The sequence below is a fragment of the Pteropus medius genome, unplaced genomic scaffold (assembly GCF_902729225.1).
Source record: "Pteropus medius unplaced genomic scaffold, Ma_sr-lr_union100, whole genome shotgun sequence".
Lineage (NCBI taxonomy): Eukaryota > Metazoa > Chordata > Mammalia > Chiroptera > Pteropodidae > Pteropus > Pteropus medius.
The window spans coordinates 6760877-6777161 of NW_024349799.1; the positions used below are offsets into that span (position 1 = coordinate 6760877).

The window sequence follows — 16285 nt, forward strand, 5'->3', positions numbered from 1 at the left end:
CTAGCTTAAATTTCTGAAACTCTGGGTTTTGATTGGGACTGCACTGAACCTATAGATCTGTTTGAAGAGAAATGCCATCTTAAGAATAATATATCTCGCAATCCAAGAACATGGTGTATCTCTATTTTTTTAAGTCTAGATCTCTTTCATCAGTGTTTTAGTTTTCACTATACAGATCTTGAACATATTTTATTACAATTATACATAAGTATTCTTGTTTTGGGTAGTTATAAATTGTTTTCAATTTCAATTATGGATTGTTCATTTCTAGTACATAAAAATATGATTGACTGTGTATGTTACTAATTCTAGCAGCTTTTTGGAGATTCTTTGGGATTTTCTATTTAATGATGCCATTTGTGCATAGAGATGGTTTTATTTACAGAACCATTTGAGATTAGGTTGCAGACATCAAACACTTTATCTCTAAATATTAAAATTTCAGCATTTATCTCCTAAGCATAAGAATGTTCTTCTACGTAACCACATTCAGGAAATTTCATATTGATCCAGTACTGTGTATTACAAAATCTCTATTCAAACTTCCCCAGGTGTCCCAATGTTTTTTTTAATATCCAGGATCCACTTAAGTATTATTCATTGCATCTAGTTGTCACATTTTTTTAGTTGTTTTTTAACCCAGAATAATTCTCTAGGTTCTTTGTTTTTGTCATTCATGACGTTGACAATTGTGAAGAATCCAGGACAGATGTTTTGCAGAGTGGCTGAACCTTTATTTAGACTTGTTTCCTCGTGTTCTCATGCTACATATAAGGGTTTGTGTTCAGGTTAAACTTTTTTGGGGGGCCAGAACACTAAATTGCTAAAGCTGTGTCTTCCTCAGTTTATCATCTGATGAGACACAATGTGTCATTATTAGAAATGCCAAGCTTAATCATTTGGTTAAAGTGCTGTCTACCAGCACTGTAAAGGTGACCTTCATTTTGTAATTGATAAGTAATCTGTATGGTGATAGTTTGAGACTGTGTGAAATATCCTGTTCTCAACCCAAATGTGCCACATTTTAGCATCTATTAATAATTCTTGCATGAATCAATAGTTACTGTGATGGTTGTAAAGTGATGTTAGAAGAGTTTCCATTTCCTTTCTTTATAATCCTTTTAGTTATCAGTATGGACTCATGGATTCTTTTTTCTCTCAACGTTATAACCTATTCCTGTTTTTTTTTTTTTAAACTTTTAGAAACGGTTTATTTTTCATCAACCTTATTTCCATTTGGTTTAAGAGTTTGTGAAAGAACAGCTTAAGATCACTCAGTAGTTGTTCCTACCATTCAGTAGACTGAGCAGTAGAGGTTGCAGCCAGGTCTTCAGTGGACTGAGCACTCCAGTCTTCAGTAGGAAACTGCTGAACAGGGACAGAGGACACCTGAATGCCTTCAGACCAGTCTGCAACTTCAGGTTGAGCAGCAGTGAACTCAGGAGTTGGAGCAGTCCATTCACCCTGAAATTCCTCCTTCATCACAGCCTTTTCAGCAGCAGCCTGCTTTTCCTTTTCAGTCTCTTCAGGATCTCTGTAGAAGCAGAGATCGGGCATGACCTCCCATGAGCGTTCACAAGAGATGGTACCAGGCATGCACAGAATTTCCCATGCCAGCATCCACCAGATCAGACCTACTGAGTGAACTCCGTTGTTGTTGCAAGGGATAGCAATGTCCACATAGTGCAGAGGAGAGCCTGTGTTACACAGGACGATGGTAGGCAGATTAACATAAGATGCCTCTGTGAAAGGCTGGTGATTAGCCCTAGGATCAGTAACCACTGGAAGTCTCGGCTCCCGTAAGGCTGCCTGGATCTGGTTAGTGAAGGTTCCAGGAGTGAATTGGCCCAGCAACAGGAGTGGCTCCAGTGGCAGGAGCAAACTTCAGCACAGATCGCTGGCCAGTATTCCTGGATGATATGACAATGACATCAGCTGGGTTTTCAATGGCAACAATGGCACAAGGTGCCAGCAGAAGGTTCTACCAGGTTCTCTTCAAATTTATAATGTAGATGCCATCACTTTTCCTTTTGTGGATGTACTGTTCCATTTGGAAGTCACGGTTGGTGCCATCCAAGTGGGTTACTGCTGCAAGGAATTTGAGGACATCCTCCTCTTTCATTTTCAGAACATCAAGGGCTCCGGGCATTGTGGAAGTTTCCCTTTAAGTTACGTGGGAACTAAGATCAATGCCATATGGGCCCCTCTCTGGGTAGTGCGGAAAACCTGCTAGTATTGTTTTGATGCTCAAGTTGCTTTCAATTTGCCAGTAAAATGCACAAGAATTTGAATTAACAAACTCACAAGATGATTCCTATCTATAGCCAGATTTAGAAACATATGATATAGTAAAGCCATGTAGATTCCCATATCCTTCCAGCTCAGGCAATCTACATGGCTTCACCTGAGATCAAATTAGTAGGAATCAGAGAGGCTCTTGGACACTGTGGCAGACCTTGTTGGTTGCCTGCTCAATGGCCATTTCCCTTTTGTCTTCAGACTCAAACACAATTCCATCAGACAGCCACTAGAAGGCACTTTTGCTACATCTGTATTCATGCAATTATGGTCATCAGCAACTAAATAGTACCAATTTTTATAAGTACATTTCTTTCTTTCACAAAAAACTAGAAGAAAAATGGTCATAAATAATAATGGTGTTAAATAGTATCATTTAATTTACTATGGACCATTAAGTATTATCATGCAAGAAGTTAAACTTAAAAAACAAAACTAAGACCATTATTTTTTTTAAAAAAGTTTTCCCTGAGTGACAGAATAAGGACTGAAAAAATGTAATAAAACATTTTTTAGCAAAAATGTTCAGATCTGAAAGGTATTTTTGAGGAGAAAATGTGAAATTATTTAAATCAAGAAAAAACAAGCTATTGTTTCATTACTAAATTTCACCTCTCCCATATCTCTTTATATCAAAATTCATTTATTTCCATGTATTTGTTTACAAAGTTATGTCAAAATGTTGTAGGACATTACTATAACAATTTTCTTTTATCTTCTACATGGAGTTTTCACTGTTCTAGTGGGTCTTTCTCATCAACTGCTATTACTTCTTCCCTTGCTCTCCTTCGCTTTATACTAAAACACCTAGGAAGAGTGCCTAAACTATCAAATTTTCCTCCCTTGCTCTTTTTTGAACCAATTCCAATAATGACTGTGGTCTAACTATCCCACCAAAAGATACTTTCTCATGGTAACCAATGGCTTCCACATTGCTAAACCCAATGGTCACTTCTCAGTCTTCCTTTTACCTGAACTATCAACAGTGTTTTAAACTTACCTTTTAAAAAATATATACATATCTTTATTCTATAAGCCTTTTTCTATTTTTATTTTAATTAATTATTATTTTCTTAATTTCAGTTTTTACGCCAACAGAACCTGTTCTTCCTAGGTGGCCTCCCATCCAAGTACTAACCAGGCCCAACCCTGCTTAGCTTCCAAGATTGGGCTTGTTCAGGGTGGCATGGCCGTAGACTAAACTTACCTTAAAAAAAAAAAAAAATGTATACAAATTCTTATATACTTTTTTTAAGAGGCAGAGCTTAATTCCCCTCCACTTAAGTTTAGGCTAAACTCAGTGACTCGGTGCTAACAAATAAAATCTGGAGGAAGTGATGATGTGTCATTATGACACTAGATCATAAAAACACACTGTGGCTATTATCTCACTCTCCCCTGGATCACTCATTCTGGGGAAGCCAGCTGCCATCTCATGAAGACACATCAAGCAGCCTTACCAAGAGGCCTATAAGGCAAGGAACTGAGGCCTCCTGCCAAGAGCAGTGTGAGTAAGCCAACCTAGAAGTAAATGTCCAACCTCATGCAAGTTTTCAGATGATCACAAAAGTCATAACTGACATCTTGATTGCAATCACATGAGAGACCCTGAGCCATAAACACCTAGCTGAGCCACTCCCAGGTTCCTGAGCCACAGAAACTATGTGAGATAATAAATGTTTTAAACTGCTAAGTTTTAGAGTATTCTGTTAGAGAGCAACAGACAACTAATACAGTGGGATTTTAATAACTTGGCAAAATCACTTTGGAGAGAAATGGAGCAATATCTAATAATGCTGCTCCTTCTGCTAGTCCTTCATCTGTTCTTTCTCTTCCTCTACACAATCACTTAAGGGTTTCAAAGCCTACTTGAAATGCTTGGCACACACGCTTCATGTATACAAAATAACCTGGCATCTACTTTTTTAAATTGAAGGTTCACCTTACTTTTGAACCTGAAGTAAGACCTTGCCCTCGTAGTCCAATGAGTTGTTTTCCCATAAAAAAAAAAAAAAATCCCTTCTATTTAATAATATCCATCTACTTGAAATGTATACAGCAGCTGACTATCACCTTCTCCCCTCTTTTTCCTTGATTGGAGGATCAACTGTATCATATACTTATACTATGAGTAAATGACTTGGGTAACTTTGACAGCCTTCTAGTTCTACAAAAATCTATAAAATATATAAAGTGACCTGAATGCTGCTACAGGCCCCTAAATGGTATCTTTGCCTCCAATCTTATTACCCTATAATTTCAGCTATTATAGTGGCCAAAATGATCCTTTAAAAACACACTGGATGATGTTACTGCCCTACTTCAATAAATTACAATAATAATAGCTAACATTTATAGAGCACTTACTATGTGCCAGGCACTATTTTAAGCATTTTACATGTATTAAGTCATCCAATACACACAACAGTATGAGGCAGGTACCATTATTATTAGCCTCACTTTATAGCTGAAAACTGTGTCACAATATATTAAGTAATTTGCCCAAGTTTATACATTAAGTAATGACACTGGGATTAGAACCTAGGAATTTTGGCTCCAAAGTCTCTCTCTTAACTACTATGGTATACCTCTACTCTTTAATCCCTTCCCAAAAGCATTTAAAATAAAATTCCTTACCATGGGCTAGAAAGCCTCATAGGATTTAGTTCTTGCCTCCTATCCATAATGTCTCCACCTAATTCCTTACCTTAGCCTACAAGGCCCTTCTTAATCGGTTAAGTATCTTCATCTCTACCTCTACTTTATCTCTACCTCCTCTCTTACACTGGTTTCATTCCCATTCCTTAAAGAATCAAGCCCTTTCCTTCCTGCATTAGGATTCTTTGCTTGCAAACAACAATTTCTAGCTCAGATTAATAAAGACCAAAAAGGCAACTCAGAAGAAAATCAAGTAGCTCATGCAACAGACAAGCTGAAGAACGAGGAATGGAAACAGGGCATTTCCATGCAACTAGGCAGAAAAACCCAACCCTACCAATGGACACTGCTGAAAGAGGTCAATATCACTACGATGAATTCATTCTCACCAGTTTTTTCTGTTTTAAATTTTCATCCTTACTAAATTCATAGTTCAAAATCCAGAATAGAGAATCTGGCTGATCTAGGTGGGGCCATATGCCTGACATTTGTTTTACAAAGGAACCCTGAATAGGAATGTCTAAACTAAAATTCCACACAGTAGGAGAGATATAATTTCCCAAAAGAAAGTCAGAATGTTATTCAGTAGGAAGAGAGTATATGCTGTATACCTCCTAATCCCTCCCCCTATCAAATATCCTTAACTGCTTAATGGCCTTTGCAAATGCTGTGGCTCTGCTTTGACTGTTATTTTCCTTACCTCTACTCCTCCTTCAGGTCTTACTCAAATAACACCTTCTTAAAGAATATTCCTTGATTGTCCTCTATAAAGTAGCCCTTCATTGCCATCCACTATTCCTCCTGTCACATCATGTTATTTAATTCCTTCATGACACTTTTTAAAATAATTTTCTCATCTATAGCCATGCCACCCTGAACAAGCCCGATCCCGTCTGATCTTGGAAGCTAAGCAGGGTCAGGCTTGGTTAGTACTTGAATGGGAGACCACCTAGGAAGACCAGGTGCTGTGGGCGTAAAAAATGAAAAATAAGGGATTGTAAGCTGACAAGGTCCTTGCAATCTGTGAGGTCAACCAAGGGTTGCCTCCCTAAAATAATAATAATAATTTTTTCATTTGTTTGCTTATTATCTATTTCCTCTCCTAGATTATAGATTGGGAATATATGCATTTGATCACCCAAGATGAACAAGAGATAGCAGTATGTAGAAAGATCTTTTGAAAATGCAAATCAGATGTTAGCCCTTAGCCTAATATCCTTCAATGCTTCCCATTACACTTAGATTGGAATGCAAACATCTGCCATGGTGTTGCCCAGGTCTGCCTCATTAACTCTAACCTTTCGATAATTCCCAGACTATGTCAAGCTCTTTCCCAATTCAGGATCCATGCCTGGACTATTCTTCAACAGATTCTTCACAAGAATAAGCTCCTTCTCAGCCATCAAATCTCACCTAAAAAAACCTTCCTAAAGGAGCATTTCTATCACACTGTCTAAACTAGTTTTTCCCCTTTTAAATTATTGTTTAACACACGACCCTGTTTCTTTCTTTCATGGTATTTCCTAATCTGTAATTATTTCATTTACAAGCTTACTTCTTTACTGCCTGTCTCCCCAACTAGTCTTGCTCCATGGGGGCAGACAGGGTATATCTGTATTATCTCACCAAAGCATGACACAGTGCCTGGAACCAAGTTAGTACTCAAGTGTTTGTGAGAGGAAAGAAGAGAAGGAAAAAATTGGTGCTTTATAAGAGAAATTTTCTGTAGAAGAAAATTACTAGCATATCCAAGGTAAGATATTTCTATAGCTATAACCTTCTAGCCTTCATTCCAAAACCAGGTAGGCCAGGAAATAACTATTTTTATTTTGTCATGGGCAATATACTTTGCTACCTTAAAAAAAAAAAAAAGAGCTTTGGAGACTTTTGTTTTAGTACTTTAATGCCAGTTTATTATTTTTTTCATACTATATATACATAATTTTTTAACATTTTATTTTTTTATTTTCCCCCTCCCTGGAGACTCTTAAGAGAAATATAAAGGGCTGAAGTAGGGAAGGACATTTAGAAATAGTTTTAAGGGTAACATTAAGCCTAAGCATACACATACTTCTCTAAGTATAGATGGGAATTAGCAAAACATTGAACATGACTCATGATCAAAGAGCAACTGGCATGGAAATCCATACTCCAATCTTCCCCTCAATTAGGTTTTACAGCACTTGATATAATATCATCATATTTCCACGCCCATTATATACTAAATGAGGGTTTAATTCTCAATCTCCTCTTTTATTTTACCATCATATATTATAGAAAAATCAATATGATTTCACCAAATTTAAGTTGTACTTACCAAGTGCTCTTGCAACCGCCAGAAAAGGAATCTGGTCAATAACTGTGCTCCTTCTAATAGGTCCATTATGAGTAAGCCGAGGTCGTTTCCAAACTACACGATTCACTCCAGACTTGTTCATGACACTAAAAAACAGAGTTCAAATAAATAGTCTAAATGACTAACAGATGAAAACTAACATAGCTCAATGTGTTAAATAACTGATAAAATCAGATTGTATTATCATAAAATAATGACATCTGTTTCAGATACAAAGATGTATAAGCCAAAGTTCCTGTTCAGAGAGGAAAAACAAAATAGGGTTATTAAGATGAGAATTTGGAAATTACTGATGTAGGCTAGAAAGAATGAAATGGAAGTAATGGAAGAAAAATGAGGAGATATCATGTCAAAAAAAAAACCAAGATAACTGGAAATATTGAGGGAGGAAGAAGAAAGAGGTTATAAATAGAGAGGGATTAAATAATGATTTAAAAAATTGAAAAGCAGTCTACGGCCATGCCACCCTGAACAAGCCAGATCCTGTCTGATCTCGGAAGCTAAGTAGGGTCGGGTCCGGTTAGTACTTGGATGGGAGACCACCTAGAAAGACCAGGTGCTGTAGGGGTACAAAAATGAAAATAAAAAAATAAGGGATTGTAATCTGACAAGGTCCTTGCAATCTGTGAGGTCAACCAAGGGTTGCCTCGCAAAAAAAAAAAAAAAATATATATATATATATATATATATATATATATAGAGAGAGAGAGAAGTAAAGATATAAAGTTTTTGAGAAATTTGAGGGTACTCAAAACAGAACTTCAGTTTTAATATTTTTGACTTGAGGAATTAATAGGCAGTGCTTCAATAAAAATACGTATTTAGGTATTTCTGTAATTAAAAGTGTGAGATCAGACTTTGGAAACAATTGTAAAGATGTAGGCTTAAGAGTTAGCAGATTAAGAAAACTGTCCTAGAAATTTGACACAGGAGCAGCAGAAATCTGTAATTAGTATACAGAGGAGTTAGTATATTCTAGGTTGCCTAAAACATGGAAATATGGTCAAGTCTTGCAGGAAATAAAGTAATAATAATAAAAAAACAAGAAACGGTCTCTCAACCTGTGCCTGGTATGATTGAAATGGGAAGCTGAACGAACCTTAAATCAATTTAGTCATAATCTGCCTGCTTTAAAAAATTTAAAAAAAAAAAAAGAGAAGAAAAACGTTCCTCTGGAAGGCTAGAAAAGTTTAGGGAAAGAGTGACAAATAGCATTTCCAAGAAACGATATTAGTGTACCTGATAACAAGTCCATCTGACAGATACATTCATGTAAGACAGAAGTTGATTCCCAAGACTCTCAAAGATAGATGGCATTAAGATATTCTAGCTAAGTGTTCTCACTCAGGTCCCACGTGTACCCAGAAACCCTTTGATTATAATCTGAAATTTTATTTCATCTATAGCAGGTCAGCTGACAATATGTGATCTTCTTGTCAGTTACTTTTCTCATTATTAACAAGTACTATGACATCCTGATGTCCTGACATGTGAGTCTCTTATTAATTTGTTATGTTGAATTTGAGTAGCATGACTCTATCCCACTAAACTTGATAAACATTAAAACTAAACTGGCTTCGAGATATGGAAAATGAAGACAAGACAAATAATGGTGACTACCTCCAAATGAATGTCACTGAAATGCTATACACCTCAGCAACAGCCAGCTGATTAACCTCTATCTATGGCTTTTATATCTCTGCTCTAACTCGAAGGAATGATGATAATAGAAGAAATAACAAATGGAATAAAAGTCTTAAGAGAAGCAAAATAAAGGCATAAACCTTATAAATGAGAAAAAACCAATCTTCGTTGGAACAAAAAAACCATAAATATGAGAGAAGAATAGCCTCAATCTTCTTTCTAAAGTAGAAAACAATCTCGTCTGATGAAGGCAGGCCAGGATATTTGAGCAGCTGTTTCATGAAACTTCCTGCAATGATAAAAATGTTTACTCTGCATTGTCCAATACAGTAGCCACTAGCCATGTGTGGCTACTGAGCACTGTAAATGTGGCTAGTGCAAATGAGAAGTTGAATTTTTGTTTACTTAATTTATATTTAAATTTAAATAAATGTAGCTAGTGGTGACTACCAGATAGCACAAGAGGAGGAATGAAGCAAGTACAGAATTATCTGAAAATGCTGTCAATGTTAACACAGAAGAGAAATTCAAGAGAGATGCTCATTTACTATCCCTTTTAAGAACCACTTAATTAGCAGTTCAACATTATTCTAGGTCATAACAAGAGTAAAAATATCAAAGGCAGTCTTATATTATGCTTTCTTCAATGCGGATCCTCAAAAAGAAAACTAGAGAGTAAAGATTAAATGTACCATTCAGAAGCATCTATGACACATAAGAGTTACAGGAAGAGACATCAACATTCTGCCTTCGTAACACCTTAAGCCCTATTGTCCTTTTCCTAAACCTGCTCCCTAAAAAAAATAAGATTTAATACTTAAGTAATTATAGAAGCTACTCAAATTGCTTCCAATAATAACTACTAGGAGCCTTCCTGATACTTAATATTAAAAAACAACTAAATCCTATGAGGCACTAGTTAAAACAAAGTTTTAAATCCAGAATCAAAAAAACAAAGCAATGTTATAAAAAATGCTGCTTTTATTGCACTCCTCGCTGTTGTCCTGTATGATTAAAAGGCATACACACGCACACACTACATACGCACATGCAGGCACACACACACAGAGGCATACACAAAGAAACAGCCTGATATGCAGAAAGCTGACTGAGCAGCAACAGAAGGCTGGAAAAACAGAGCACTGGCCAACTGCCTAGGGTGACACAGAGGGACAGGAGGAAATAACTTATAATAAAACAGCTCAATTTGTGCAGAAAGACACCTGCTCCCAAATGACAAAGAGCATCTGTCCAACTATCCAGATGGTATTTTAAGAGATAAGACAAAAAACATAAACTCTATTTAAGTTATTAAAATCAAAATATAATTTAAAACTTCATATAGAAAAATAAAGCAAGAATAGTCAAGAAAAATATTTTTTAAAAGATTAATGAGAAGGGATGAGGCCTACCAATGTTAAAAATTATAATAAAGCCTCAATTAAAAAAAGTATGGTACTGGTATATGAACATACAGTATAAAAAAATAAAAGACCAGAAAAAGAACCAAATATATCCAAAAGTTCAGTTTATAATTACAAAGCCCACTTTGCATGACTACCAGCAGTGGTCTCAGATACAGACTGACCATCACACTCATAGGATCAAATACCATATGTAGCATGAAACCAGGCTCGTTTAACTTTGTGGGATACAGGACAGGAAACACAGCATGACAGCAAGCAGCTTCAGTCATACTATCTTCAGCAGTGATCCTTAAAGAAATCCAGGAGCCATGCTATAGTCCCCCCCACCCCTAGTAAGCATCACATGCCACAGGTTAAGTTTCATATGCCTTAGGAATCAGTGTCTTATAATAGCCCTGACTTCCTGGCCCCTATACAAATCAACCTGCATGTACACAGGGCAACTAAGGTCTGTGCTTCCCAAGAGAAATTTATAATATAGTACATTCGAAATCTTCCCTATCCAGATACAGCTCCACTCAAGGATCATTCTTCGATAAGCAATATTGCCTTTTAACAGAGGTGACATTCCATATTTATCTTAACCAGAGAAACAGTATTAGAAAAGGGTAAACTCAATGTCATCTTCCCAGTAAAAGATTTTATGTCAGTAATTAAAGATGTATAACTGTTCAAGTGGTTACTAGTGGTCATTGAGAAAAAAAAAAAATAACTTGTATGCCTACAGCTTGGATTTTAAAATTCCAGAGAGACTGATTAAAATGTAAAAGATGAAACCATTCAAGTAACAGAAACATGGTTCTCACAAAACATGGTTCAGGAGCCTCTGGGAGTCCTCCAGACCTTTTCAGGGGGTCTGCAAGGTCAAAATTATCTTCATAATAAGACTATATATATACAGTGGAGTTTTTGAGAGGTTACATGACTTGATACGCTAGTATATTATAAAACGTGTTAATATCTGGATGATCTGTATAACTCAGCAAACCAGCATTTTACAAATGACCAATGCCTATGTCACAAAATCATGTATGGGACTATATACTACATGATTTCCAACTAAATGACATCTTGGAAAAGGCAAAACTATGTAAACAATAACAAGACCAGTGGTTGCCAGGAGTAAGGTAGGAAGGGATAAATAGGCAGAACACAGAGCATTTTAGGACGGTGAAATTATTCTATATGATGACATAACAGTAAATACATGTCATTAGACATTTGTCAAAACCCTAGAATGTACACCACCAAGAGCAAACCTAATGTAAATTATGGACTTTGGGTGATAATGATCTGTCAAAGTAGGGTCACAGATTCTATCAAATGTACCACTCTGGCACAGGATGTTGATAGTGGGAAAGGCTGTGCATGTAGGACAAGGCAGGAAGCATATGGGAACTCTCTGGTACTTTCCACTCCATTTTGCTGTGAACCTAAAATTGCTCTGAAAAATAAAGTCTATTAATTTTTAAAAATGTATGGATTAAAAAAAAATCACTTAACCAATGGCTCTTAATTGATATACCTATGGCTCTTAATTTAAGAATATGAAAAGGTCACTGATAGGATTTTAGACACCACACTATTAACTTTTAAGAAACTACCACTTCTTGAGTTTTGAAATAGTATCAAAGAAGAATAACCCCCAACATATTGAAAAGCCATTAAAATACTCCTTTTTCCAACTACATATCTATGTAAGACCAGATTTTACTTCAGATACTGTAGCCAAAATAACATATCACAACAGATTGAATGCAGAAACAGATATGAGAATCTAGATGTCACCTATTCAGCCAGACATTAAAGAGACTTATAAAAATATAAAACAATGCCAATCCTCTGACTAAACGTTTGTTTTGGAAATTAGCTATTTTTTTCATAAAAAATATTCTTTATGTTAATACATTATGAGTTTAACTTTTTTTTAACTTTATTAGTTTCATGTATACAGTATATTGGTTAGACATTTACATAGTTTATAAAATGATCCCACTAACTGCTCTTTCTCTTCTCTGGCTCTCCGCCTACCCATTACACATTAATGCTAACTGCATTTCCATCCCCATGACCATCTATGAACTAATTTGTACTTCTTTAACTCTTCACCCCATTCTTCCAGCCCCCCAAACCTCCTCCTCTCTGGCCATCACCAAACTATCCTCTATATTTGTGAGTCTGTTTCTGATTAGTTCTTTCTGATCCTTAGATTCCACATATAAGTGAAATCTGACTTATTTCACTCAGCATAATAACCTCAAGGTCCATCCATGTCACTGCAAATGGTAGGATTTCATTGTTTTTTAAATGGCTAAATAATATTCCATTGTATATATGAACCATAACTTCTTTATCCAATCGTCTGTTGATGGGTATTTAGGTTGCTTCCATGGCTTGGCTATCATAAATTGTGCTGCCATGAACATAGGGGTGCATAGATCTTTACGGATTATTGTTTTGGTTTTCTCTGGATAAATACTCAGAAATTCAATTGCTGGGTCAAAAGTTATATCCATTTTTAATTTTTTGAGACTGTTTCCCATAGTGGCTGTTCCAATTTGCAATCCCACCAACAGTGTATGAGAGTTCCCTTTTCTCCACATCTTCGCCAACACCTGTTGTTCTAACACCGTTATTGTTCAATGAATTAAAAAATAATTGAAAATGTGTCCATTTTAATTCTAAGATGATAAAATCAATACTCCACATATATTTTCATATATTTATATATATATATATATACATATATAAAGCTCCTTGAAGTCCTCAATTTTTAAGAATGGAAAGGGTTCGTAAGACCAAAAATATTTATAACTGCTGTACTAGAAGAAAATATAAAGGCTTTTTAATATCAGTGGGATAACTGTACGTATGGCACAGAAATCAAAAATCATAACAGAAGAGACTGACAAATTTAACTACATTAAAATAAACTTCCATGTGGGAAAAAAATTCCAGGAGCATAATCAAAAGACAAACTGTGAAAACAATGCCTGAAACTCACATCATATGCATTAGACTAATTAATGTGGCTCCAACATATTAATAAAAAAAAGTTAATAACCTTTCCCCCAAATGAAGAAACAATATAAACAAAGAAAAGGAAACATAAATAGCTCTTAAACAAATAAAAAGATATTCAATCTTTCTCATAATATAAATTCAAATTAAATTATCATTGATATTCCTTTTTTAAACTTAAACTTGGATATGATCAAGAAGTTCTACACAAGGGCATCCACATACACTGCTGATAGAAGTATAAAAACTTAAAAAAAAAAGAAGTATAACAACTCTCATAGAGACAAATATTTATCAATATTCAAAACACTCCTCTTTGGCCCATCAATTCTACTTCTAGGAAATGATCCTACAAATATACTTGCACAGTACAAAAAGATGAACGTGCAGGATTTTTTTTACAATAGCATTTGTAATAACAAAAAAAAAATTAAAGTATCCTTCAACAAGAGACTAGTTAAATAAATGATGGTATATCCATCCATACATGGAACAGTTTCATATTTGACTGTATATGAGTATCTCTCTATTGAAGGATATACATAATACTGGTTTCTTGTAAGTGGAGGGGAATTGGGTGGCCCTGTGGGAGAGTAGGAATTTAGAAAACTTCTATAGCATATTATCTTATGCTAAATTTTAGCCGAAAGCTACCATTAAAAAAGTGTGTGCATGTGTAGATGTATAAGTAAATCATTATTCAGAAAATTGTTAACATTTGGTGTATTCCTATCTTGTTTTTATTTCTCTACACAGTTGAGATTACACCATAAATATAATTTTATATCCTACTTATTTTGTGACCAATAGGCATTCTCCTATTATTAAAAATTCTCCATTATACGAGAGTTCATTATAGTACTCGACTTACGTTTGAAAATTTTCATAACACCATATTTTAAAAAATTTATCTATAAACATCATTTTAATGGTTATAACATATTCAATGTTATGAATATGTATTATAGTATACTTAACCATCTTCCAGCTGTTGGGACTTCAAGTTATTTCCAGTCTTTAACAGTCATTAAACATGCTGCAATCAATAACTCTTTTCAGACATTCTGGTCCACATTTCAGACTTCTTCTTTAGGTTCTTGAAATTATTGAGTCTCTAAACATTTAAAGCTACTGATATGTATTATATTCTATATAGGTCATACCAATTTATAATCTTACCACCAGGATATCCATTTCAACAAAAAGAGTAAAACCAGACTACCTCTCTGGTTTTTAATCTTTGCTAACCCAATAGAAGAATATAGAGTTTCATTTCAATAATGTTAAACATTTTGTCATGTTTATTACTTTTGCACTTTTGTTGTTGTTTTTCAAACTTTCTCTCCTTTATTCTATGTGGGGGTGGCAATGTTTTAGTGTTTTCCTTAGTGATTTTGTTTGAATTCCTTAGAGTTTAAGAATATTCTTTTCTCTAGTTTATTATTTTTCTGTAAAAGACAGTTCTGATTCAATAAAAGAGAGGAAAGTAATAATATCATGGTAAGGCTTTAGTTAGAATGATTATTTAGAAAACATTGGATTCTATTTAACTTGTCTCAGATTCAATTTTTACAAATTGGTATTGGGATAATTTTTAAATACTCTCATTATTCATTCCTTTGATTTTTAGAACAATCTTATATTTGTTTTTATCATAAAAATATCATGATGAAGTCAGTTTTAGTTAAACTATCTACATATTGAGATAATAAAGTTGACACAAAGAAAAGAAGAAAGGTGTACAGCACAAATGACTAGAAATCAAAGAAAAACGCTGAAGATTAATTCTAATAAAATTCTATTCCCAAAGCCAGATTCAAACTGTTCTACTCTGGAACTCTAAAGGCTGCTCTGTTCAGATTCTCAAGGTCATGTTGAACAATATTCATGTAAAAGGTTTCCAATAAATCCTTCTATGTGTTGTTCCTTGAGTCTTACTATAAAATGCTATTCTTTTTGGAGCCATTATCAGAAATAAAATAGTCAATTCAAAATAATGAGATAAATATAAATGCACATGGGTACCTTTTCAGGCAAACTAAAAACCTGTGATACCAAGAAAGTCACTTCATTAAAAGGGAGAATTAGGTCAATCTCCTTACTAAAGCAGAAAAGGACTAAATGGAACCAAGAGAGGAAAGACAAAACAGCACAATGATTACCTCCCACCAAGTCCTTCAATTCGTTCTCTTTCCTTGGGGAGTTCTGGCTTATGGTCCTGTGTTACTTCCACAGCTCTGACGAAATCGTCCTTCGGGTCATCCTGAATTCCAAGAACCACCCCTGAGTCACCCACATGAGCTACATACATCTTCATGCCTCGTATAATGACCACACTGGCAGTTGTCCCTGATGTGCTGGGAAGACCCGTCATCGTCTTTGGCCATTCTGCTGTAATAAGAAATAAAAATTTTACTTTTCCAGGTATCAACACTAATACTGTAACAGAATAAAAATAGCAACATATGCTGAATTGACATGTTAAAATTTGAATTAACACTGGAAAGTTTTTAAGAAAAATATTCTGAAAGCTATTAAAGGCCTTATGTTAATCTCTTCATGAATATATTAATAAATTAATTTTATAAATAATACAATTACATTACTACCATCAAACCAATCCTAGGAGAAAAATATTAATGGATATACTTACTAGTTCAACATAAGTCTTAGCCCTAACTACATTTAGTGGCAAGGATGTGTTAAAGAGTTTTGATACTTTCATGTAGCATAAGTAGAGCCAGTAGCCCAGTACCTATTTATTAATATCTCTTCAAAAAGATTTTCAGAAAAAGCTATATGATTTTTTTCCATCTTTATTGAAATATAATAGACAATTTGTTATTTGTATTTACATTGTACAATTCGAGTTTTCAATTGT

General features: G+C 34.8%; 1 protein-coding gene and 3 pseudogenes across 1 annotated transcript in view; 2 read left to right on the forward strand and 2 right to left on the reverse strand.

Moving 5' to 3' along the window:
- The window catches only part of PPM1D (protein phosphatase, Mg2+/Mn2+ dependent 1D), a 45880-nt gene that overhangs the window by 12737 nt on the left and 16858 nt on the right, over positions 1–16285 (reverse strand). Inside the window, exons 2-3 of the mRNA XM_039885842.1 lie at positions 15567–15795; positions 7274–7398 (exon numbers count right to left, since the gene is read on the reverse strand). Of these exons, the coding sequence (XP_039741776.1) occupies positions 7274–7398; positions 15567–15795 (354 nt within the window). The remainder of the gene's footprint in view (positions 1–7273; positions 7399–15566; positions 15796–16285) is intronic.
- Positions 3388–3496, reverse strand: LOC120621322 (uncharacterized; annotated as a pseudogene).
- On the forward strand, positions 5812–5930 carry LOC120621230 (uncharacterized; annotated as a pseudogene).
- LOC120621266 (uncharacterized) lies at positions 7762–7880 on the forward strand (annotated as a pseudogene).